At 41.0% G+C, this 27,495-nt stretch overlaps 2 protein-coding genes across 2 annotated transcripts in view; both read left to right on the top strand.

Moving 5' to 3' along the window:
* Positions 1-27,495, top strand: part of LOC149251691 (AP-5 complex subunit zeta-1) — a 515,410-nt gene that overhangs the window by 457,345 nt on the left and 30,570 nt on the right. The window lies entirely within an intron of this gene.
* Positions 8,334-11,646, top strand: LOC149251692 (uncharacterized). The gene is made up of 2 exons (XM_089456563.1): positions 8,334-11,220; positions 11,344-11,646. Exons 1-2 carry the CDS (start codon positions 9,016-9,018, stop codon positions 11,536-11,538), a joined length of 2,400 nt encoding a protein of 799 aa, XP_089312689.1. The 5' UTR covers positions 8,334-9,015; the 3' UTR covers positions 11,539-11,646.

The raw sequence follows: 27,495 nt of genomic DNA, 5'->3' as shown, positions 1-27,495 counted from the left end.
TTTCTAGCCCAACAGGGAGGTCAGTTGGGAGATCAGTTACTTACTTCTCAGTAACTGAGTTGTAGTGCAGTAGTGGGCAGCACGATGCAACATGATGAGAGGAGGTGCAGTGCAGATGGAGTGCTAGGAGGAAGGACCAGCACTGAGCAGCAACGCGAATGCAGAGGGAGCTGTTGTCATATAGATGCATCAATGGTAGTGGCAGAACCATGGGCAGCAGTACAGAATGCAGCAGTGCAAAGGATGTTGGGTAGGAAGGCCTAGCATCAGCACAGGTATCGATGACGGATGATCAGAGTAATACTCAGTGAGGAGTATTGCTAGAGTATAATCCTCGCTAAGAGGGAGTGTTGATTTGCGGTAGCATCGAATGTGCTCTAGCCACGAAATTTGGTGGAGAGGTTACGGCACATGAGATCTCCAATACCCAGAAAGGGTTTGGGCAGATTCTAAACAGATCAGGAGATATTAAAATAATTAATATTTTAAATGGAGTCCTTAAGTCTAAACTTAGGGAAAATAAAATATTAATGTGTATTAATATGAATCTGTGTTAGAATGGTCCAAAAGACATGGATCAAGACAGATCTAATCTTAGCCGTTGACTAGGGACTTAATCTCGGCTGTTGAGATGTCAACAGGAAAATTATAAGAGGAGGCTTGAGGGTCACTTGGAGAGTATACTAGCTGATCAGTCATTCTATTCTCTATAGTGGGGTTTGCTAAGAGAGGAAGAATCAGTGATCGGGAGAGCAACTGAGGGGCATTGAGTACAGAGAAACAGAGAAGGCAGAGAGTGTGCCGGGAGAGTAGCGCAACAGCCAAGGAGAGTGATGCAGAACCAGCAAGGGCTCATGTAGGGCCATGCGGAGGTAGCCAAGTGTTGTGTAGAGCACCAGAGGGGCCAGCTTAGCTGACGCAGAGGCTCTGAGAGCTGGCGCAGGCCAAGGAAGGCTGACACAAGGCCAACGTTGGTCTAGGAGAGAGAGAGCTACAGTGCAGGATTCCTGAGACAACGCAGAGCTAGTAGGTTGCAGCAGTGCGAGAGGCACAGGAGTGTTGCACCAGTGCAAGAAGGCACAGAGAGGTGTGCAACGGTGTGAGATGCAGGGAGTTGTTGTAGCAATGCAAAGGTCAGAGAGAGGGAGCACTTGTCAGCGGCAGAGGGAGCTTCAGCCTTAGTGGGTGTTTCTAGCCCAACAGGGAGGTCAGTTGGGAGATCAGTTACTTACTTCTCAGTAACTGAGTTGTAGTGCAGTAGTGGGCAGCACGATGCAACATGATGAGAGGAGGTGCAGTGCAGATGGAGTGCTAGGAGGAAGGACCAGCACTGAGCAGCAACACGAATGCAGAGGGAGCTGTTGTCATATAGATGCAGCAATGGTAGTGGCAGAACCATGGGCAGCAGTATAGAATGCAGCAGTGCAAAGGATGTTGGGTAGGAAGGCCTAGCATCAGCACAGGTATCGATGACGGATGATCAGAGTAATACTCAGTGAGGAGTATTACTAGAGCATAATCCTTGCTAAGAGGGAGTGTTGATTTGCGGTAGCATCAAATGTGCTCTAGCCACGAAATTTGGTGGAGAGGTTACGGCACATGAGATCTCCAATACCCAGAAAGGGTTTGGGCAGATTCTAAACAGATCAGGAGATATTAAAATAATTAATATTTTAAATGGAGTCCTTAAGTCTAAACTTAGGGAAAATAAAATATTAATGTGTATTAATATGAATCTGTGTTAGAATGGTCCAAAAGACATGGATCAAGACAGATCTAATCTTAGCCGTTGACTAGGGACTTAATCTCGGCTGTTGAGATGTCAACAGGAAAAGTATAAGAGGAGGCTTGAGGGTCACTTGGAGAGTATACTAGCTGATCAGTCATTCTATTCTCTATAGCGGGGTTTGCTAAGAGAGGAAGAATCAGTGATCGGGAGAGCAACTGAGGGGCATTGAGTACAGAGAAACAGAGAAGGCAGAGAGTGTGCCGGGAGAGTAGCGCAACAGCCAAGGAGAGTGATGCAGAACCATCAAGGGCTCATGTAGGGCCATGCGGAGGTAGCCAAGTGTTGTGCAGAGCACCAGAGGGGCCAGCTTAGCTGACACAGAGGCTCCGAGAGCTGGCGCAGGCCAAGGAAGGCTGACACAAGGCCAACGTTGGTCTAGGAGAGGCTGACGCAGTCCAGATTGGGCAGACGTTGGGGTTGCAGAGCAATTTTGTGTTGAGGAACTGCCTGAAGGATTTTTCGTGTTTTCAGTCGGCAGATTTCTCTCAAGCTGTGAGGTATAGCTGCTAAGGAAATTCTCTGTTGGGTAGGCCAGTTTTGGCACCTAGATTGTACTCTGATATTGCTTAATAAGAAAACCCTCAGAGAGCTGCACCGGTTTTCCGGCATTTGGTTTTTTCGGGGACATTGGTCCAAAAATAATGATTTCATGTGGTGTGTTTGTTCTTGTTTCTTTTAGTTGCTGACCTGTAATATGTTGAGCATGCACTGGTGTTTATTTTCAGTATTTACTTTGTAAATAACTTGTCAAATAAAAATAACAAGTAGGTAGGAATAAATCAAATAAAGTGCATGAAGGGTTTCTAAACTAAGTAAACTTAGAAACTTCAACATGGTATCAGAGCGTGATTGCAGATCACAGTAGGGCTAAAAGACATCAACCGAGCGGAGCAATAGCAGCAGAAAACAGTTGTCCCGAGGTGACAGAAGCTATTTCTAGCAACACAGAAGCCAAGAAGTGTGACGCAGAGCCAACCAGAGCCACACAGAAGAAGTCGAGATCTGTGCAGAGCCTCAGAAAGTCCAGCGTTGCTGACGCAGAGGGCTAGAGGGCTGACGCAGGTCATCCTAGGGCTGACGCAGACCCATATGGGGTGACACAGAGCTAGCATAAGGCAGAGAGGGGTTGACACAGTTCATAGAGAGGCAGTTGCTGGAGTCTAAAAGGCTGCAGAAATATTGCGGAGTGGAGTTGGTGAGGTATTGTAGTCATAACATTACATGATAGAGCAGAGCCAGAGGAGTTGTTACCGAAGGTTTCTAACCAAGGAAGCTAGATCAGCAATGCATTTGCACAAGACGATCAGAGTAGGGGGCATCTCGACAAGTAGCAAAAGGATTTCCAGGAGGGAAATGAGGATCCAGAGGGAGTCCAGAAGAGAACTTCCAGACGGGAAGTAGAGACTTAGAGGAGTCGAACAGAGAACTTCCAGGAGGGAAGTAGGGGAGCGCCATGGCACTACACGAGGTAAGAGACCAGGATAGACTTGATGGAGCATCGAACTTCGTAGTTTGAAAGGCCAGGATCTTATCAGTGCTTGACAGGAATCATGTCAAGAACTTCGCCTTGAAGGTTATGGCTATCCTAGTCAACTCCAATGATAACGACAAGTACAAAGAGGCATAGTGCATTATCCTTGACGGGGTCAAGGATCATGTGTTACCACATATTGCCGAGAAGGAAACAGAAGTTGAGATGTGGGAGGCTCTCAAGAACCTGTACTGGCATACTTATGTGCAGAGAAGAATGTTGCTCGAGAACTAGATGAAGTCGTATCAAATGAAGAAGGGTCAATCGATTGACACCTTCCTTGGAGGACTGAATGATATCCGAGACCTGTTGACTACTATAGGAGTGACATCGGATCAGGAACTTATGGTGAGGACAACCCTGAATGCTGTCTTAGAAGATTGGGAAGTGTTTGTCGAGAATATCCTGGGCAAAGGAACTCTCCCACCTTGGGATGAGATATGGGAAACTCTTCTCCAGGAAGAGATCAGACGACAGTCGAAGACAGGTAGCAGCAGTGAAGGGATCAAGGTCAAGCAGGAGGAGGAGGATGTGGCCCTAGCATCTGAGGGAAAGCAGGAGAAGTGGAAGAAGAAAGATCTCTCCAAGATCAAGTGCTTCCACTGTGGGCAGATGGGTCATTATGCGACCTAGTGTCAAAGGAAGAAGAGTAAGGGAGAGTCTTCCGAGACTAAGGCAGCGCCAGCACGGGTAGAGAGGAAGTTTTGATAGACGATGACTATGCCATGAGTGCATGCATGCCACTTGAGCGGATGTGGGGAGACATCGAGCTGTAGTCAGGAGGACTACATGCGATGAGGGGCAGGCTTCTCGAGATACCCAGCCTCTTGGATTAGACCTTACTACGGGAGCCCCAACGAGGAGTAGCAGGATTGGCTGAGTCGAGTAGAGATGGATGCGGATGGAGCGGCAGAGAGAGCTACAGTGCAGAAGTCCCGAGACAACGCAGAGCTAGCAGGTTGCAGTAGTGCGAGAGGCACAGGAGTGTTGCACCAGTGCAGGAAGGCACATAGAGGTGTGCAACGGTGTGAGATGCAGGAAGTTGTTGCAGCAACGCAGAGGTCAGAGAGAGGGAGCACTTGTCAACGGCAAAGGGAGCTTCAGCATCAGTGGGTGTTTCTAGCCCATCAGGGAGGTCAGTTACTTACTTTTCAATAACTGAGTTGAAGTGCAGCAGTGGGCAGCACGATGCAACATGATGGGAGGAGGTGCAGTGCAGATGTAGTGTTAGGAGGAAGGACCAGCAACAATACGGATGTAGAGGGAGTTTCCGTACAGATGTAGCAATGGTAGAACCGTGGGCAGTAGTATAGTATAAAGCAGTGCAGAGGATGATGGCAGGAAGGCCTAGCATCATCACAGGTACCAATGCTGGATGATCACAGTTATACGCATTGAGGAGTATTGCTAGAGCACAATCCTCGCTAAGAGGGATTGTTGATTTGGGGTAGCATCAGATGTGCTATAGCCACAAAATTTGGTGGAGATGTTGGGGCACATGAGATCTCCAATACCCAGAAAGGGTTTGGGCAGATTCTAAACAGATAAAGAGATATTAAAATAATTAATATTTTTAATGGAGTCCCTAAGTCTAAACTTAGGGAAAATAAAATATTAATGTGTATTAATATGAATCTGTATTAGAATGGTCCAAAAGACATGGATCAAGCCAGATCTAATCTTAGCCATTGATTAGCGACTTAATCTCGGACATTGATATGTCAATGAGAAAAGTATAAGAGGAGGCTTGAGGGTCACTTGGAGAACACACCAGAGTGATCAGTCATTCTATTCTCTAGAGCGGGGTTTGCTAATAGAGATAGAATCAGTGATCAGGAGAACAGCTGAGGGGCATTGATTTCAGAGAAACAGAGAAGGCAGAGATTGTCCCAGGAGAGTAGCGTAGCAGCCAAGGAGAGTGACGCAAAGCCAGCAAGGGTTCATGCAGAGGCAGCCAAGTGCTGCACAGAGCACCAGAGAGGCCAGCGTGTCTAACGTAGAGGCCCAGGATGCTGATGCAGGGCCTCTTGGGGCTGACACAAGCCAAGAAAGGCTGACGCAGGGCCAGCTTGTGACAGAGAGGGGTTGAAACAGTCTAGATTGGACAGACGTTGGGGTTGCAGAGCAGTTTTGTGCTAAGGAGCTGCTGGAAAGATTTTCCGGGGTTTCAACCAGGAGATTTCTATCAAACTGTAGCTACTAAGGAAATTCTCTGTTGGGTAGGCTTAATTTTGGCACCCAGATTGTACTCTGATATTTCTTAATAAGAAAACCCTCAGATAGATGCACCGGTTTTCCTGCATTGGGTTTTTTCGGGGACATTGGTCCAAAAATAATGGTGTCATGTGGTGTGTTTTTTCTTGTTTCTTTTAGTTGTTGATCTGTAATATGTTGAGCATGCACTGGTGTTTATTTTCAATAGTTACTTTGTAAATAACTTGATAAAGAAAAATAACAAGTAGGTAGGAATAAATCAGAAAAAGTGCATGAAGGGTTTCTAAACTAAGTAAACTTAGAAACTTCAACAAAATGGAGAGAGACCCAAACACTTCGACTTCTTCATCCTTCTCTTCTTCGCACTTCCTTCTGTGACTTCCTTCTTCTGCCTTCTTTGCATAAGAGATCAGTGAATGAATGATCCAAGTGGAGGACGAGTTCGTCTTATATATAGGCTTCCTCAAGGGTGGATGTGGCTCTTCATGTAGGTTGTCTTGACACCTCATTAGGTCAACTTGATCTTGTAGGTATTTTGACGTTTTCAAGACAATTAATTTTTTTCTTTACAATATACAATTGCCCATAGGGTCTTCCATATATGACAATGACTCTTATACCTAGGACAAACCCTAGAAGCACTCAATGGGTGCTTGACCTATAAAATAAAAGAACTTGAGCATGAAAGCCATGCTCCAACAATAATAATAATTTCTTTTTCATTGTACATTTACAAGAATACATTTCATACTAATGAAGACCGAACCTAGTTACACATTTTTCAACACTCCCTCTTAACTAGGGAGGTATTCATTAGAGGTACATGGTCATTCTCAATGTGAAGAGATCTCATAAGAAGAGTCGGATTGGTAATGCATCTATCTAGCATCATAATAACCACATTGTCACATAGCAAGGCCTTGACTAACAACTTTCTCTCCACAAGATTTGAATACAATGCTGGCGAGACCAATGATGTATAGACACCGTCATCATTTTCTCTCTAAGGTACATACCCCACCTGGGTGTTCACAAAGTATGACCTCCCATTGGATTATTCTTATCTTGGGTAGCTAATTCTTAAAGAATATTGGTCCATGACTACTCTTGTCTTGAATGCCCTACCGCATTCTCATAGAGTATCGAATGCCAAATGGTTACCCAATCCTCCATTCTTTCTTCCTAAGTGAAGACAAGAATGTTGTGTCTATCTCTCCCTCTCAATTGGGAGGACAAATCCACCAAACCAAGCTTGCCCCATAAATATACAAGCTTCTTGTTCGGAAGTGATTTCAACAATATGTCAGCTACTTGCTCATCAGTGGAGATATATTGTAGCTGCACCACACCATTTTGTACTAGCTCTTGTTTATAGTGATACTTGTTGTTGATATGCTTTGTCTTCCCATGTAACACTGGGTCTTCAGACAAACGAATACAATTGGTGTTATCACAACATATCACTGTAGGGTTCATCGGTCCTTCAAACAAGTCAAATAGCAACTTCCTTAACCAAACTACTTCCTTCCTAACTTCGCGTGCTGCAACATATTCAACTTCAACACTACTCAAAGCAATAGTGTCTTTCTTTTTACTCATCCATGAGACCATAGAGGATCCTAGACTAAAACATCTTCCCGTAGTGCTTCTTCCATCTTGTTCACTGCCTCCCTAGTCGGCATTTGCATAACCAGTTAATTGAACATCAGGTTGATGATTCCTCTTAGATATCTTAGAATATGTTTTGTTGCTATCCAGTGACCATGCTTTGGATCCACTTTGAATTGACTAAGTACATATACTGCAAAACATATCTTTGGTCGAGTATTTACCAAATGCATCAATGAGCCAATCAATTGTCTATAACTGGAGGGATCCACGGGGCTTGATTCGGAACTCCTTAGTCTTTTCAAGTTTGTGATCATCGGAGTGGTCATAGTTTTACAGTCCATCATGTCGAACTTCTTCAGTGTCTTGATCACATACTTTAGTTGACCTAAATATACTTCATTAGGTTCTTGCCAGACTTCCAGTCCCAGATAGTAATGCATCAACCCAAGATCCTTCATGTCAAACTTTGCTGCCATTTGCTTCTGACATTCTTCAATTCGACCCTCTAAACCTATCAAGAGAAGATCATCTACATACAGAAAAATAATTACAAGTTCATTGTTTACAACCTTAATATAGAGGTTTGAGTCAACAAAACTTTTCGTGAAGCCTAATCTCTGTAGGTATGCATATATCCTAGCATAACATGCCCTCGGTTCTTGCTTGAGGCCATATAATGCTTTCTTTTATCTGCAAACATATGCCTTCCTATCTTTGACTTCAAATCTCAAGGGTTGTTCTATATAGTATTCTTCATCTATAGTGCCATTCAGAAATGTAGCCTTGACATCCATTTGGTGGATGTTCCATCTCATCGATGTTGCCAATGGGACTAATGATCAAATCATTGTATATCTTGTTGTTGGAGCAAATGTTTCTTCATAGTCGATGCCTTCAAGTTGTGAGAATCCTCTGGCCACAAATCTTTCTTTATACTTATCTATACTTCCATCCGTTGCATGCTTAATCTTATAGATCCATTTCGAAGTAACCACAGATTTGTCATCAGGCTTAGGTAGGATCTCCCAGATTGCATTCTTCATTATAGATTGATATTCTTCATTCATAGCATCCTTCCATTCTCGATGTTCTACAACCTCTTCAAATGTGGATGGTTCTGCTTCTATTAATTTTGTCATGTATGCAGCATCAAGGTTGCAGGAATCGCCCCCCCCCCCCTCGGATCCTAACCCGGAACCGCGACCCGTGCGGAAGCGTTCCGGAATCCATAGAGGAATCGCGATTCCGTTTTTAAGGTTGCGCGCTTCCGCATTTTTAAAACGATTCCTGCCAAATGAGGTTGCGCCCCCCCGGAATCGCGCTTCGGCATGCGGTTCGGGCATGAGGTGGCGCCACGCAACCTGCCCGGAAGCGCACGCCACCCGCACGCCACCCGGGCGCAACCCGCACGCAACCCGCGCATATCAATTTTTTTTTTTAATTTCATTTAAAATCTAACTTAACTAAGCATGAGGGGGTGGGTTAGGGGTGGGTTAGGGTCACTTTAGGGTGAGTTTAGAAAAGAATAAAGCCCCCATTCTCTTCTCATTTTCTCACTTTGAGTTTATGAGAGTTGGAGAAGAGAAGAGAGGAGAGGAGAAGAGAAGAGAGGAAAGGAGAGGAGAAGAGAGGAGAAGAGAGGAGAGCTTGGAGGAGTGAAGAAGGAGGAGCTAGGAGAAGGAGGAGGAGCTTGGAGCAAGAGCTTGGAGGACTTCATCTACAAGAGCTAAAGAGGTAAGTTCAAACCCCAAACTCCCTTGTTTTTTTGAAAAAAAAATTGTATTTTTCTCCTCCCTCTCCTACTCTTTCCCATTGTTTCTACTTGCTCCTTTATTTACAGGTTGTCCACCACCTATATCCATATTCCAAGATGGTGTTCTTTTGGCTTCTATGTATCATTCCACTCTTGGTTTTAATGATGGCAAGGGTGAGGAATAGAGGGGAAGAGGAAGGGGATGAACTTGGTCCTAATAGTAGTGACCCAATGTATGATGAGGAGGAAGGGTTTGAAGAGGAAGGGGATGAACTTGAAGAGGACACTGAAGCACAAGATGGGAAAGGTACATCAAATCCCTTGTGGAACTATGTGACCAAACTTGAAGGGGGAAAGGGTGGTGGATCTTACAAATGGATGTGCCCTCATGATTGTCATGGAGGAAAACCATATACGGGTTCATATACCCGTCTGAGGAGGCATCTTTGTGGGGTGCTAGAGAGTGATGAAAAAAAGGGTTCTGTGGGGGTAGCCATTTGCCCAAAAATTTCAAGTGAACAAAGACAAAAATACATCAAAATAGAGATGGCTGCACAACAAAAAAACAAGAAACAAAAAACTCATTCAGAATCAAGTGCAACCTCTAAATTTGGTAGTTGCCCATCTCCTCATGGTACTTCTGCAACCTCTGGAGGTAGAAAAACAATAGGGGATTTCCTTAATGTTGCTGGGAGGGATGATGTGGATGGAAAGGTAGTCCGTTTTCTTTGTGCTTGCGGTGTACCATTCAATGTGCTTCGCTCTCCCTATTGGCATGACATGGTAAAGGCCATCAATGAAGCCCCAAAAGGATACAAGGCCCCCAACTATGAGAAAGCTAGAACAGTGTTATTAGAAAGAGAAAAAGCTAAGGTTCAAAGAGCTTTGACACGTTTTACACATGAGTGGGTGGATTATGGGGTATCCATTGTATCAGATGGGTGGACAAATATTAGAAACCAACATTTGATAAATGTTCTTGGTGTTTCTTCTAAGGGTGCAGTATTTATTGCATGTCATGACTCCTCCTCCATCAGTGCAACTGCACAAAACATTGCAGATCTCCTATTGAAATCAATCAAAGATGTTGGTCCGAATAATGTGGTTCAAGTGATCACAGATAATGCAGCAAATTGTAAGGCAGCAGGAAAAATTATTGAGCGTACTCATCCACACATCTTTTGGTCTGGGTGCCTGGTTCACACATTGAACCTTTTGATGCATGATATTGTGAAACACAAAGAATGTGGGTGGATTGCTGAGGTTTACAGGAAAGGGAAGCAGCTCATTAAATTCATCACAGGGCATACAAGGGTAAACTACTTCTATGGCACTTACTCCAAGTTGCAATTGCTTAAAATTGCAAAGACAAGATTTGCTAGTTATTACCTCACCTTTAGGCGGCTAGTGAAGGTGAGACAAGCTTTAACTAATCTGGTGTGTGCTGAAACATGGGATGAAATTAACCAGTGTACAGATGGTGCTACTGCTAATGTAGTCAAGGACACTGTTCTTGACACTTACTTTTGGTCACAGGTTAAATATGTTTTGCAATTCACCAAACCAATTTATTACATGATCAAGTTTGCAGATTCAGATCGACCAGTAATTGGGGAGGTGTATGAGCAAATGGATAGCATGTTGGGGCAGATTAAAGACATTGTTGAGCCTAGAGATACCACCTTGTACAATTATATTCGTGAAGAGGTGGAAAAGCGATGGGATATGCTAAATGTTCCATTGCATGCATTAGCATATGTTTTGACACCTAGGTACTATCATCCATCATGGCTTTCAAAACCAGCACCTGGGGGGGGAAGCAGGAAAAAACCACACCAAGATAAAGAGGTTCACGAAAAATATATGGCTGCATTGAGTAGATTAATCCCTGATAATGAGGAGGCTGCATTGGTACGGAGACAGGTGAGCAACTATACGCTCAACACTGGTCCATTTGGGAGCATGCATTCAATTGAAGATCGAGAGCATTTTTCTGCTCTTGAGTGGTGGAACATGCATGGAGGGCCTACTCCACTTCTACAGAGTTTGGCATTGCGGGTGCTATCACAGGTGGTAAACACTTCTTCTGCAGAGAGGTGTTGGAGCTCTTATTCTTTCATCCACAGTGTTAAAAGGAACAGGTTGAGTTTAGACCGGGCAGAGAGCTTGGTTTATGTTCATTACAACTTGCGATTGTTGTCCCATTACTGTGAAGATGCAAAGTCTAATAAAGACTTGTTGACTTGGGACAAGCATCCAGAGGAGCCCAATTTGGAGGATGGAGTGTTGCAACTAGAGCAATTAGAGGATGCTCTTATCCAGGTATGTCCATTGTGGTATGAATTTTCCAATTTTCCCTTATAAAGCATTTCTCTAATTCATGTTTTTAATTTTTTTGTTAACTAGTGTTTTTTTTTTTTGCATGAATTTTTTGAGCGATTCTAGGATGATGATGACCGTGTTGATATGCCACCACCCCCACCCCCATCTGGTCCTAGGTTCCATGGTTCAACACCAACAGCAGGGGGTTCTTCTTCATCAGTTCCAGTGCCACGACTTACACAGGGACCATTTTCTTCATTGCCACCACGTGGAGGCACGCCATCACGTTCTATTCGTGGTGGAAGGAGGAGAGATTAGTAGATATATTCACAATCTACTTCTTTTTGTCATAGTCTATAGATTACTCATTAGACTTGTAGACTTGTGAATTTGAATTTTGAACCTTTTTGGCTTGGCGGTGACCAAGTGACATATTTTGTAAACATTATTATTTGAATTTTGGACATGACAAATGTTGACAGTTGCTCACTTGCTAGATAAATCATAATATGCTCTATGTTTTATGTTTTATAATATGCTTAAATGTTTTATGTTTTATAATATGCTTAAAAATTTGATGTATGTTTGTAATAGCTAGAATATAGATGATTGTTGTACATACTAGTAACTACAATGGAATCATGGATGCCATATCTATCTTGATTTATGCAAAAATATGCATGTTTTCATGTCTTCTACAATTAATTTGGTATTTGGGATGTTTGTTTTGAGTATAAATGCAAAAAAATATATAAAAATATATATATATATAGCAGACGCTTCCGCGGACGCTTCGCTCCCTAGATTTTTGGAAAATGACGCTTCCGCGCTTCGCGCTTCCGCTTCGCTCCCGCTTCGTGCAACATTGTGCAGCATACCCAGAATATCTCTTGGGTCTTTTACTTTCTCTAAATTATCCTTGAACTGCCCCATGACCTTCTGCATCAAGTAGTGTATACTTCAACTAGTTAGATCTTTTCCTTGTCTCTTGAATGACCGCAGATTGAACAGGTTCACTAGGTCCTTCTTCTTCATGGTGAGATTCTTCTCCTTCCTTGTCAACTTCTTCCTCAAATATAGGAAGTTCTTCGTCATCAAAATCTATAGAAAGTTATTTTGATTTCTTAAATGCTATGCTCTCGTCAAATATGACATCACGACTAACTTCAATGTGATTTCCATCTTTCATATAGATTCTATAGGCTTTCGATGAGTTACTATACCCAACAAATATGCCCTTCACACCGAAAGGATCCAACTTCTTTCTTTTGTCCTTTGGTATATGAATATACACAGGACATCCAAAGATTCAGAGATGATCTACGGATGGCTTTTTCCCATTGAACACTTCTTCCAGAGTTTTGTTATCTAGAGATCTGTGAGGACATCGATTTTGTATGTAAATTGTTGTCTTTGTTGCCTCACCCCACAAAAACTTGGGTAGATCTTGATCGTGTAACATTGCTTTTACACTTTCTTCAATGGATCTGTTCTTTCTTTCTGCAACTCCATTTTGTTAGGGATTGTATGGAACTATTAGCTCCCTCTTAATCCCAAATTCCTTACAGAATGCTATAATCTCTTTAGATGTATATTCTCCTCCATTATCAGATCTTAGTATCTTGATTCTTCTTTCTGTAAGGTTCTCCACTTCAGCTTTGAATTCTTGAAATTTAGTAAATACTTCATCCTTGGTTTTCATTAAGTAAACCCAGGTCTTTCTTGAGTGATCATCTATGAATGTGACATAATAAAGATGTCCTCCAAGTGATTTTGGAGTCATAGGGCCACACACATCAGAGTGAATGAGATCCAAGATTTCTTTCGACCGTGAAGCACTGCTTCCAAATGGTCTCTTGGTATTCTTGCCCAATGCACATCCTTTGCAAACACCTTCATGATCCTCCTTTAGATTTGGTATTCCATCTACTATGGAATTTAGAGTCGGAAGTATTTTGAAATGTAGATGACCAAACCTTCGATGCCAAAGTTCACATGGACTAATCTCAGTGTGAACTAGGGCATGGTTTACGAGAGATATTAACCTGTAGAGCCTTCCTTCTCGGATACCAATCACTTTTGCTTGTTCTATGCTTGAGCCCTTTGCCCATACAACTACTTTACCATCAATGAAGGCTACTCTATCTCCTTTATCTTCTAAGCTTGAAATAGAAAGTAGATTTTTGTGCAAACCTAGAACAAACAGAATGTTGTTGAGGTGGATGTTGCTTCCATCTTTGAGCCTTATGGATGTTGATCCAATGCCTTTCACTGGATAGCTTTTGTTGTCTCCAAGTTCCACAGAGTATGCAGATTTTCCTTTTGACAAGGTCTTCAATTGGTGGGAGTGACCAATCATGTGCCTTGATGCATTGCTATCAATCACCCAGATGTCTTCGTCTTGGAATGTCCCAGAGAGAGCTGAGAAGAGTCCTTCATCCCTTTCTTTGAGTGATACCTTCTTTGAAGAGAATATGAGACTCCATACTTCTTTGATACCTTTCTTGAGATGGCTTGCAATCTTCTTGATGACCTTCTTCATTGTAGAGGAGATCTTCATGATGCCCTTAGAGAACCAAAGCTTTGATACCATGTTGAGAATTCAATAGGGCAATGTATATGTTAATTCTCTTAACTTGATAACTGTTTGTGTTACCTTTTTACTTATTAGCTTTGATCTTTCTTATTCCAATGTGCAATACATCAAACAACTACCAAAAATAGTAAGAACAATGACATAGTATATAGGCTACAAGCCAGGGCCAAAACCCCTCCTCTTGAGGGGAAAACCCGTAAAATCTCTTCTTATCTTTCAGATCTTTCAATTGATGAATACCATGACCTAGACTCAGACAAATACCCTCCAAGATCAAGTCTTCCTTGGCCTCCTACTGAAATATCTTCGACCTCCTAGTAGATCTGAAATTTTGCTCCCCAGTAATTGCTGCAACTGCTGTTGCTTCTCTAGGAGACTTCAATCTCCCTCTAACTGCCTTCCCCTTGACCTCGCTTGCCTTGACTTGATTCCTAGGGCTAGTAAGATGCCCTAAGAGACCTTCGCTTTCCTTCGTTTCTTTCTTTCTTCCAAAATCGAACCTCAGACTTTCCCAATGCAGAAACCCTAACTTCGCACTTCCAGAAGAATGGAGAGAGACCCAAACACTTTGACTTTTTCATCCTTCTCTTCTTCGCACTTCCTTCTTTGACTTCCTTCTTCTGCCTTCTTTGCATAAGAGATGAGTGAATGAATGATCCAAGTGGAGGACATATTCCTCTTATATATAGGCTTCCTTAAGTGTCGACGTGGCTCTTCATGTAGGCCGACTTGATCTTGGAGGTTTTTTGACATTTTCAAGACAAAATAAATTGTTCTTTACAATATACAATGTGCCCATAGGGTCTTCCATATATGACAATGACTCTTATACCTAGGACAAATCCTAGAAGCACTCAATGGATGCTTGACCTATAAAATAAAAGAACTTGAGCATGAAACCCATGCTTCAACAATAATAATAATTGCTTTTTCATTTTACATTTACAAGAATACATTTGATACTAATGAAGACCGAACCTAATTACCCATTTTTCAACAAGTAGTAGGTGGTAGAGGAGGTTAGCAGCGTTTCAGGAGGAAATAATCCAGTCCTGGGAAGAGGCAATTTCTGAAGGTTGAAATCCCTAGAGGCTCTACACAAGCATTGAACAAAGGGTGACACAGAAGATTCAGCATGTGCTTGGGAGACAATTTCGGTGGCAAAAATTTGTTGTGGGTTGAGAGAATATTCTCACAATAGTTTTGCCAGCATTTTCCTCAGATTAGATTGCCAGTAAAGCATCTAAATTATTGTACTTAGAATTGTTGCTGAAGAATAATAATAAAACCCTTATCTGCTACATCATTTTTCCTGGATTGGGCTTTTTCCGGGACAATTGTCCAAAAATAATTGTGTCAAAATTCTTATGTGTGTGCTAAAATTTCTTAGTTTCCAGTATTTTATTTTCCGCAATATTTTTATGGTGAAAATTGCAGTTGTGATTTTATTCATTGTTTGTCGTAGCAAATAAACTACATAATTTAATTTACAGTTAGGAGAATAATTTCCAGTTGCTGCAATAGATGAAATTTTCACATGGTATCAGAGCTAGTTTAGCAGATTGGTAGCTCAGATCAAAGAAGCAGGAATTTCGTTGTTTAGAGGGAGCAGCAGTCGAAAAATCACAGAGGCTGTGTAGATTTCCTAGCAAATTAGTACGTATTTTTTGGGAAATTCAATTTTTAGTTGCAGGTGGTAGAAAAAGATCGATTTCCAGAGATCAGTTATTCTAGCAGGCAAAGGGAGTAGCAACAGACTTATTTTTTAGAGTAGAGTACTAATCTGTGGCACAGATGGTTTTGTAGCAGGTTGCAGTAGCAAAATTAGTGTCAAGGGGAAGAGGAATAGCACATAGTATGGCCATGGATCGATTTGATATTCAAGGAGCTTCAGAGTTGTCTTCCAGAGTGGAGGAAGAATTTTCTTGCTTATCAGGCTCAGCGTCACAGGATGTCTGATATACAGACAATGGAGCATTAGCTCATATGATAAGAGTTAAAAAATATTTCTCTAGCTACAAGGAGGAGCAGATGGACTTCCAAATTATGATGGAAAACATAACTAAGTGTACTCCAATAGGGAGAGGAACCATCGATTTTCAGAGGGAGTCAAGAGCAAGCACCAACGCTACAAATGTACTGCAAGTGTCAGGATTCGATATGAACCTAATTTTAGTATCCCAGTTACAGGATAAGGGATATGATATTGTTAAAAGTGGCAACTAGGGCCAAACTCCATGTGGGTCATCTTATTAATGGAAGATGATATTTTTCTCAAATCCCTCTCATCAAGAAGTGTAGGATTGATCTAAAGATCATCCGATTCCGATAAGTATTCATGGAGATATGAATTTATTTGTGTTATGGGACAATTCGTCAAGGTTGGCCACCAGCCAAATATACCCCACTTGTTCTCAACGTTTTACTATAAAAGGAGGAGGTCTTCAAGTCATTTACACACACTCTTCTCGTGATCTCTTCCTCTCCACATGTCTTTGGGTTTTGGTGGGAGGAGAGATACTAAGAGTATATGCTGGCCTAAGTCTTATGATGCCCTAACCGCAATAAGGAGGATGCCCTAGCCACAGTTAAACGAGGAACATCTAGACATAGTCAAATGAGATAGCTCTACGTAGATCTAAGAAGCAACTAGAGAAGGCTTCTAGCCACACAATTTAAGGGTGCTCTAGGCCGCAGTCAATTAGGATTTTTATGCAGCAAGAAGAGAGACTTAATGTAGTCATGAACACAGCTAAAGGGAGATCCACAAAAGCTCTAACCGGAGTCCTCTATACACAGCTTATCACAAGGCATAATGTAGACCCCATACATTGTCCTATACGCAGCAAGAAGAGGGACTTCGTTGTCCCTAACACAGTCGTGGAAGGAGGTTAAACGCATGCCTTATCTACTGGCCTTATTCCACTCATACGCTGGAAAGAATACAGCTCTAACGCTACCCTAAATGCGGTCATGGAATCACAGCAAGGATTGGACAAAAACACAGGTCTATGACTGACATCTAGACGTTGATTTAGGAGGGTCATATTATGCCCTAGCCACAAAGAATAGGAGGGCTTATGACAATATAATGGAGGCCTAAAAGACAGGCCCTAATGCTGTATAAGAAGGCTCAATACAGGCTTGAATAAGGGCACCTATGTGCAGTCCTAAGAAAAGTCATACACGCTGTTACAGTGTTGGTATATACTACAGACTTGGGTATAGAATCTCGGTGACTAGGTGCAGTCATAAAAGGAGCTTAGACAGCATGGATTTGACAGTGGTGCAGCCTCAAGGATAAGATGTTCAAGGGTTCAAGATATTTGGGTGTTGAGTGTAAACCTATCTTGCTGCTGAGCTAAGCCGCAGGCCATAGCCAACAACATAGAATTTTAAGGGTTGCACTAATAGTGGCAGTGGTGGAACCTCTCTTGGATCACTGCCGTCTTTGGGTTGTTGACTTTATCAAGGACTAACATGATGTAGGTGACATCAATGATGTTGAGAACAACTCAGTGATATTTGTGTGCAACACTGAAACGATGAAGTACAACATGATGGAGACAACATGATGATGAATGATGCAGCATGATGGGCATGGTAGTAGTGAGGTGCAACATGATGATAAGGTGCAGCATGGTGATGGGAGCAGCTCATTGATTAGGTGTAGCACAGTGACGGGTGCAGCATGATGATGAGGTGCAACATAGTAATGATGGGTGCAGCGTGGTGAGGTGCAACACATGGACGAGATGTAGGACAATGATAGGTGGAGTCACCTTGGAGAATCAGTTGAAGCAGCATGTCTTCAACTGATCTCATGTAGAGATGATCTATTCTCTTATCTAGAAAATCAAATTGTTGACTTCTGTTGTAAATGTACTATTTCTCTATCTCTCTCTCTCTCTACTAAACTATTGAAGATCATATAAGAAGAATTGATGAAGGGTTTCCCCACATTTGGGTTTGTCCTTGGCTAGCGCTACATCTTGTGCCCTCTTGTCTTGGCTTTTCTTCTGCGATTTATGATTATGTTCTATCTGCAGTTTACTTTAATGCTAATGTGATTGCTAATCTGGAAAAGATATTGAGCTAACTGTGAAAATTGAAATAAATTGCTCTAAGCATAGAACATACCTAAAATTAACATGGTATCAGAGGTGAGGTGAAGACAATGCCTAAGCAAGAGTGAAAGAGCAATCACCAAAGACAGTTGGGAAAGAAAAAAGGATCAATGGATTCCTCATCCCTTTTCAAATTCACCAAGGGGGAAGTCGAAGCAGAGAATATTATTAGAATGGCGCAACGGAAGTTTCTGATGGCCTACCTAAAAATCACTTCATTGGAAGTCCGGATCTAAGGGTGGAAGGAAAGGTAGATGCATTGGTTGCAATAAGTTCGGCCATTATGCGAAGAAGTGTCCGAATGGCAGAGACACATCTCTTGATGAAGATAACAATCATTCCAGGGACATCTTCAATGATCAAAGGAATGACAAGTAATGTTGGTCATCAAGGAAATGGCCGACTCTTCAAAGAAAGCAAGGAACCCCAGGCACTTCATCGGATAGTAGGGTGCACTCTCTAATTTGGTAGAGATGGAATCCATTGTGGGATTATACTTGAGCCTATGCCACCTATCTTGGAAACGGTGTAGGGAATGTTACCCCTCAATTGAATGAGGGTAACTCGATTCATTTACAGAATCTTTGTTATGTACCCAGTCGCAAGAAGAACCTGGTGTCCATTTCAGCAATGGAAATCAAAGGTTACAGGGTGGCACTCATCGATGGAACGGTACGTGTTTGAAAATAGAATTTTCAAAGATGTTTTTGAGTTCGAGGTTGTATCAAGTTGCGGGAAGTCCACTGGGGACCATGTCCATTGACACATAGCACCAGAGGTCTGTGAGTCAGATGGTGACAGGGATGCTTGAATTCAAAAAGAGCATGAAAGTACATGTTTGAGATGTACCGAAGGAAAATCTTACAAGGGGACCATTCCCCTCATGTAGTAGGTCCACAGGTTTGGAACAACTCGAGGGGTTGGAGATTCATGATCAGGAATCTCATGTATACAGGTGGAAGAAAGCCCTCTATGGCTTGAAGCAAAATTCCCTGGGCGTAGTATGAGAGGATTGATAGCTATCAGATGAAGCTGAGATTCACTAAGAGTGAACCCGATCCAAACCATTGTTTGAAGATTGTGGATGATAGACCTCTCATACCAGCAACTTTTGAGGATGACCTATTTCAAACATGTGCAGACCCTCTCACTTGCAGAAGTAAGAGGGAGTTGGATTCCAGATGTGGAATGGTAAACTGCAAACCCGTGACTATCTCGAGGATCTTAACTTTCAAAAGTTATATGGTGATGATGCCGGACCAGATTTGGGAAATGCCTCTGAGTTCCATAAACTCATTTGCATTGATGTTCTTGGTGAACTTCCGTCACACATATGTTTTGCAGTTAGCATGGTGAGCTCATATTTGGTTGAGCCTCACTGGATTGGTGCTAAGAATCTTCTGAGATATTTTCGGGGCACAATCTCTCATGGATTGAGATACACTGCGAGAAATATGAAGCTGCATGATTGTTCGAATGTTGACTTGGCAAGCAGTGTGGAGGATCACTGAGCACTTCTCAGCGCTGGTTCTCTTTGGATTCTGCTTCGATATCATGGATGAGCAGGAAGAAGAAGTCGGTTACTATAAGCACTTTCGAAACCGAATACATAGCTACGAGTATGATCTCGTGTGAAGCTGCATGGTTGGAGAAGCTCTTAAGTGAGTTGTTTGTACACATGATGAATACCACTGTGATTCCCTGTGACAACCAGAGGGGGGATTCGATTATTGAGGAATCTCGTATTCGATGATTGCTCCAGTAGATAGACATCAGATACTGCCTTATTTGGGATATGGTAAGTCTATGAGTGAGGAGGCTCCATCGCATTGAAACTGATGTACAAGTCGCAGACATTTTGTCAAAGCCTCAGGGAAAGGTCAAATCTGTGACTTTCCCGAACGACTTGGAGTCGTTGAGAGACCTTCTTATAACGGTCCTGCATGTTGCATGTATTGAGCTCTAGGAGCTCCAGGGGGCGCGGGGTACTTCTTGGAGCGACATCTCACCATCCCCTGGTGGTGCACTCTGTATAGGGTAAAAGGTTCAACCTTCCCCTGTAACACCCCATGGCGACTGTGGAACAAGATGATTAGTTCTCCTGTGGGCCAGGATGATTCGTTCTCTGTGGCGACTGTGGAACAGGATGATTAGTTCTCCTGTAGGCTAGGATGATTAGTTCTCCGTGGCATCCACTGGACAGGATGATTCGTTCTCTTGTGGATAGGATGATTAGTTCCCCTGTCGAGGCATCCTACCCATGCAGTCTGGGACTCATGGGAAGTACCTCTCATCTGATCAATGAGCAGGGAAATGAGGATAGGCACTGTTGTCATGCAGAGTGTCTAAGCACCACGACAACGCTCAGACTGGGGCCTTTCACCCTAATCCCCAATCTCTCCGTTTAAGCCGTCTCCCTAGGCTAAAGGGGGTAGACCCTATGGGATAAAGGAAGACCAACTGGGAACTAGCTGGGTTGGGAGACACAGCGAGGCAAAGAAGCACTTGGAGATTTTAATGAGGGATAACTTGATGGATTTAAATGATTAAATCAGATAGAGTAAATGCCAAAACAAGACACGACCGAAAGGTAGAAATAATTTTAGACCAGTGCCTTCAATATTTAAATCAACCATTAATAAAACAAGCTATCTAGATCGATTTTCAATATGTGATGAAAAAGTGACGATAATCCACAAATGCCCAAAAAGATTCCAAATTTAAAACAATTGTCGTTAATGACCAAGATCTAGAATTAATCAATCTTTTCCAAAAGCCAATATGATTTATCGCACCAAATTATAGAAGAGTCATCAGAAATACATTTCTCATAACAATAAGGAACTTTAAATTTAAATTTTTATTATTCCTTAGGCGATAATGTTTAATGGTAACTGAAAAATTTAAAATCTTTTAAGGTGATTGAAAAATGAATTAAAAGGGCTAAAAATAAAAAATTTAATGGGCCATAGACCACATTAAAAAAAAATTAACATTAAAGCACAAATCCTTTTGATTTATCCAAAAAAAATATGATTTTTTTTTTTATATATATATATATTATAAGTCTATGATTTTAAATATTTTAGATTTTTAATTTTTTAATTTTTTATTATTTTTTATTTATTATAATGAAAAAAAAGGTGAAATAAAGTAAAAATAAAAATAAACTAAATCGAAATTGTTTTTTTTATTTTGCTGAAGTCCTAAGTTAAAATTTAATGAAACAAATAAATATATACATCCAACGCATATATCATAATCCTACCCTAACCCGTACCTAAAATGAGAAATGTCGAATGCTTTGTTGTTGCGCGTTGTTGTGGTTTGCAGGTGATGCGACGGATGAGGATGGTTGAAGACTGCGCAGGTTTTGTAGCTTGCTATTTTGCTTGTTTGCAGGGAATGGAGATCACGCAGGTTTGGATAGTGGAAGTAAGAGCGACTTGACGGAGGAGATAGCGTGGAGAGGGTGTGAAAGAATAACGGTGTAAGGCAGCAATGGACTGCGTGAGGATTCTAGAGAAATAATTTGGGTGTGGAGAGGAGATGTGGGTAGGATGGATAGGAAACCACGTTTGGGCGATGAGGGACTGCGTGACAGCAAGTAGGTTGAGAAGACTGCGGAGTGAGGGGATGGCAATGGGCAACGTGAAGGCTTTGAGGATAGCGGGGATGGGACTTGAGGAGATACGACGCCGTTGTGGATAGAGAGAAGGGGGAGCAATAGGTAGCGAAGAAGTTTTGAACAGCTGCGTGGAAAGGGTTAACCGGTATGAAGAGGCTGCAGACTACAGCGTTGGGAGAGGGCAGCAGATTAGAGAAGAATTCGATGGTGGACAAAAATTCGAAGGCAGCAAAGTGATTGGGTTTGCAGATCCGTGGAACACCAATGAAGGCAAGGATGAGCGCGTTGAGGTTGTGGATAAAAACGCAGATTGACAATGGGAAAGACGCAGGAATTGCAATTTTTGGTATGGCAACCAAATAAGAAACACGCATTTGATGAGTGCAGCGAGAGCTTTACAAAAAGAAAAATCAAAAATTTTCCTGCAACAAAAATGAAACCCCAGGCAACAGAACTGTACACCTACAAAAAACTGATTCTAAGGCCAGATCTTACCCACCAGGGTCTAGATCTAGCTTCAAAATTGAACCTCACCTTTAGATTTGCAACTTGCAATGACAAAAATAAAATATACAAGGATGAAACTAGAAACCCAGAAACCAGCTAAATAATTACAAAATTCACAGGCTAAAGGCTCTTGGCAGCCAGATTTATCATTATGCCACACATATATTTAAAATTTAAAATTTAAGATGAGGTTCTTCAAAAAACCCTTCATGCATCCATAACAGAAGTTCTAATGATAAGCTCGGGATCAAAATCAGCTGGGCTTTTCAGAAAATGCTATCCGGGAGTTGGCTAGTCCAACTGAAGACTTCCCTGAACGCCTGGTGATCTCAAATTCGAGGATTTCTTGCACAACTTAATTTAACCATTAACATAGAGGGAGAAACTGACAATAAAATACAGATCTAATGGAGATACCTACCATTATATTCAGAAATTTAACTATCATTCAAACCCTAGTGATCAAACAAGATACCTGTGTTTAAATCACTCTTTAATAAGCTGACATCAATGGCTGAAAGTAAATCTATGCAAGAAAATAAAACAATCTTATAACATTTTTCCGAAGAGAACACCAGCATATATTAACCCCAAAGTCTTTCTTTATTTGCAAATGAAAAACAATTACAAGAGAGCTTTCTTTAGCACACGACTCAAAGATCGAATGATCTCAATTGACCACTGACCTCTTATTTAAAGAAAAATTTCCCAACCGTTAGTTCGAGTGATTCTTGTCAAAGCAATTTCGACTGTTGATGAGGATCAAAAAATCTTTTAATCTCATCTGTCGAAATTAAAATAATGAGGAAATTCGAAATTATCATTTAAATGCATTTTAATTAATTCAAAAGTTCAATTTTTGAATTAATTTCGTCAAAATTTTGACTTTGACTTAACCCTAGGGACTAAGCGCATAAAATTTAGTAAAATAATCATTTAATCTTAGACCCTAGACCTCTTAAAATTTAATTTTTTAAAGGACCCTCGAATTTAGCCTTTGGAAAATTTAAAATTACCTAGGACCTAGGACTTATGAGGGGATAAATTATTTTTCTAACCCTCAAGACATTTTACATCATGATTTTTACATTTTAACATCTCAAGGGGGAAAACCCATTTGATATAGACCCTCACAGACTACCCAGTTCTGTGACACAAACATAATCTAGTAGATCAAGCAACTTGTAATAAACTAACCTAACCAAATAGTTAGGATTATTCCCAAATCACTTTTACATGGACTCGATCTAATGCACTAGGATTCCCCTAAGATTCTAATGACAAAATCCATTCTGGCTTTAGGGTTAGGCTAAAGGAAAACTCTGCCGATCATGGATCGGTGAGACAAAAAACCTTCCGGAACGTAGATCATCACTAAAAAATTAGGTTTACCTAGGCAATTACATACATGACACAAATCTGCTGAGATTATTTACAATTTACACATGCAGACTGGGTTTACAATATAACATAATCAGGCTGATGATGATAGTCAAATGGTACAAACACGTCGATCAAGCGCTATCCCTTTTGCACAAAAAGGAGGTGTACTGCTATGGGTCGTTGACACGTAGTGGTCAACATCTGGCTCTACTTGGGGACACGTTGCTGCACTGTAGGAATGTGAGAATCCAGAATCTGCATCCACGCAACACAACAAAACATAAGTAGCATCCATCCAAAAATCATCATATAACATTAAGCACAGGAAAGGTATAAGCTCTTGATTTATTAACTATCTAGTAACATGAAAAGTAAATCTAATCCTAAAACATAAATGAAATGCTGAAAAGACAAGGAGTAGGGTTAGAAATACAGAGGATGCCCCATGGCATCAAATGCGTTCAATATAGTGTATACTGAGCATTTCCCTGCTTTCAAGCAAATCTGCCAGCTGCTTCTTGGATGTGCCATGTCCAATTCTGCATATGGTAGAACTTTTTCCTATCCGGAAATCAAGCTGCTTACGACTATCTGATGCATAAAGTTGCTTCCTCTTTCTCCTTCTCTTGCGTTTTTTCTTTGTGGAAAATTCTGCTTCAAAACTCTCAGATGAAGTATGTAAGATATGCGTGACATGTCTTTCTTCATTTTGCATCTGATCTTTATAGTTTTCTGTTTTATCTTGATCACCTTCAATTAACCACTTTTCAATGGAACAAATGACCTCCTCATAATAAGATGGAGCTTGCTGCAGTAGAAAAGGAGGCTTCTGATCTATTGATGTCTCCTTGTTTCTTTCATCCTCTGACCGCTGTTGAAATTTTTGTACCTGTATTGTAATGGCATCCATTTGGCTAGAGTTTTCAACCTTCATAGCACTGATTTCCCTAGCATGTTCTTCTTCCATATCTTTTATTACTTTATCGTTCTTTTCCTTTATGGTCATCAAGCAATGTTGCATAGAGTTTATCTCTTTCTTATGATTTGCTTGCATGGTAGCCAACTGATTATTATAATCGAATGTCATGATAGTCATTTCTTCATCCATAGTTAATAACTTGTTTTGCATAGAATTAATTTCCCTATCATGATTAGCTTTCATGGTTTCCATCTCCTTATCTCGCTTTTCCAGGTGGGTGTACAAAGTTCTCATATCATTGACGTAATCAGTTACAAATTTTTCTTGATTAATCTCCATATTTTTTACCAGCTGCATTAGTTCCTCTATAATTTGCTTCTGATTTTCCCTTTCATTGTCGACACTGATTTGACAATTTGTCCCTGCTTTTCCACTATCATGGATTTGATCTGCAACGGTGCAAGTGGATGGCACATTCTGATATGGAGAATTGTCTTGAAATCTTTCATTGACAGTTGAATCCTTCACAAGATCACTTTCATCCTGTTGAATAATTTTAGGGGTACAAGGCGAGCTATCTTGATAACCATATCTATTTTTAAAAACATGAATGATGTCTTGTAAAGAAGTGAAAGAATCTTCAGGACAATTATTAAACCAATTCAAAGCATCACCCTCTAAAGAAAAGGCAAATAAATGCATTTTGACATCTTCATGATCATATTGGGGAGAACTACAATATATGAGCATTATACGAGAAAACCTGCATAGATGCTTTCTAACAGCGACTGAATCACCACCCGAGAACAAAGACAATTTATGAATGGCGATTTCCGAAATATCATGGAGAACATCAATAAAATGACACAGGATAAATGAATAATCCATGATGAATAACGAGGGACCAAATGGATTATAGAGAAAGACCTTTGCTCAAGAAAATCAAGAGATCCACAAGAGGCGAGCTTCGAGTAGAAATTCTTGTAGAAATGAAAGAAGTGGAGTCGTCACTTGAACATGAATCTAACTCTAGGATCTAAAAGACAACAAACAACTGGATATAAGGGGGGTTTCTTGTCTGGGAAATAATAAATGAAAAGGAATGGAGTCGCCACCCAAACAAGAAACAAACCGAGATGTCCAGGTCCTGATTAATGAGATGAAGAAATATACAACGATGAAAAGATCAAATGACGCCAGGAAAAGCTGGTTGTTTGACAGGCTAATGAATGGCGGAAAAGATGAGATGTGCCAAAAAATGTTGTCGTCGTCAGCTCAAATGAAAAGATGAGAGAGAAGAATGAAGATGAAACGTCGTTGAAATGCCGAGAATAAAATGTCCTCAGCAACGGCGCCAAAAAATGTTGTCGTGTAGAGTGTCTAAGCACCACGACAACGTTTAGACCGGGGGCTGTCATCCTGATCCCTGATCTCTCTGTTTAAGCCGTCTCCCTAGGCTAAGGGGGGTAGACCCTATGGGATAAAGGAAGACCAACTGGGAACCAGCTGGGTTGGGAGACACAGCGAGGCAAACAAGCACTTGGAGATTTTAATGATGGATAGCTTGATGGATTTAAATGATTAAATCAGATAGAGTAAATGCCAAAACAAGACACGACCACAAGATAGAAAAAATTTTAGACCAGTGCCTTCAATATTTAAATCAACCATTAATAAAACAATCTATCCAGATCGATTTTCAGTATGTGATGAAAAAGTGACGATATTCCACAAATGCCCAAAAAGATTCCAAATTCAAAACAATTGTCGTTAATGACCAAGATCTAGAATTAATCAATCTTTTCCAAAAGCCAATATGATTTATTGCACCAGACTATAGAAGAGTTATGAGAAAAAGCCAATATGATTTATTGCACTAGACTATAGAAGAGTCATGAGAAATACATTTCTCATAACAATAAGGAACTTTAAATTTAAATTTTTATTATTCCTTAGGCGATAATGTTTAATGGCAACTGAAAAATTTAAAATCTTTTAAGGTGATTGAAAAATGAATTAAAAGGGCTAAAAATAAAAATTTTATTGGGCCATAGGCCACATTAAAAAAAAAAAATTAACATTAAAGCACAAATCCTTTTGATTTATCCAAAAAAAAAATATTATGATTTTAAATATTTCAGATTTTAGATTTTAGATTTTTTAATTTTTTAATTTTTTATTATTTTTTATTTATTATAATGAAAAAATAAAAAAATAAAAATAAATAAGGGTGAAATAAAGTAAAAATAAAAATAAACTAAATCGAAATTGTTTTTTTTTTTTGCTGAAGTCCTAAGTTAAAATTTAATGAAACAAATAAATTTATACGTCCAATGCATATATATCGTAATCCTACCCTATCCCATACCTAAAATGAGAAATGTCGAATGGTTTGTTGCTGCGCGTTGTTGTGGTTTGTAGGTGATGCGACGAATGAGGATGGTTGAAGACTGCGCAGGTTTTGTAGCTTGCTATTTTGCTTGTTCGCAGGTAATGGAGATCACGTAGGTTTGGATAGCAGAAGTAAGAGCGACTCGACGAAGGGGATAGAGTGGAGAGGGGCATGAAAGAATAGCGGTGTAAGGCAGCGACGGATCGCGTGAGGATGCTGGAGAAATCATTTGGGTATGGAGAGGAGATGTGGGTAGGATGGATAGGAAACCACGTTTGGGCGATGAGGGAATGCGTGACAGCACGCAGGTTGAGAAGACTGTGGAGTGAGGGGATGGCAATGCGCAGTGTGAAGGCTTTGAGGATAGCGGGGATGGGATTTGAGGAGCTACGATGACGCTGTGGATCGAGAGAAGGGGGAGCGATAGGTAGCGAAGAAGTTTTGAACAGCTGCGTGGAAAGGGTTAACCGCTATGAAGAGGCTGCAAACTACAGCGTTGGGAGAGGGCGGCAGATTAGAGAAGAACTCGACAGTGGACAAAAATTCGAAGGCAGCAGAGTGATTGGGTTTGTAGATTCGTGGGGCACCAATGAAGGTAGGGATGAGCACGTTGAGGTTATGGAGAAAAACATAGATTGACAACGGGAAAGATGCAGGGATTGCAATTTTAGGTATGGAAACCAAATAGAAAACATGGATTTGATGAGTGTAGCGAGAGCTTTA

The sequence above is a fragment of the Pinus tabuliformis genome, chromosome 7 (genome assembly GCF_031772625.1).
Source record: "Pinus tabuliformis cultivar Carrire ecotype Pingquan chromosome 7, CPIR1, whole genome shotgun sequence".
Lineage (NCBI taxonomy): Eukaryota > Viridiplantae > Streptophyta > Pinopsida > Pinales > Pinaceae > Pinus > Pinus tabuliformis.
This window is presented reverse-complemented; position numbering and strand designations above follow the sequence as displayed.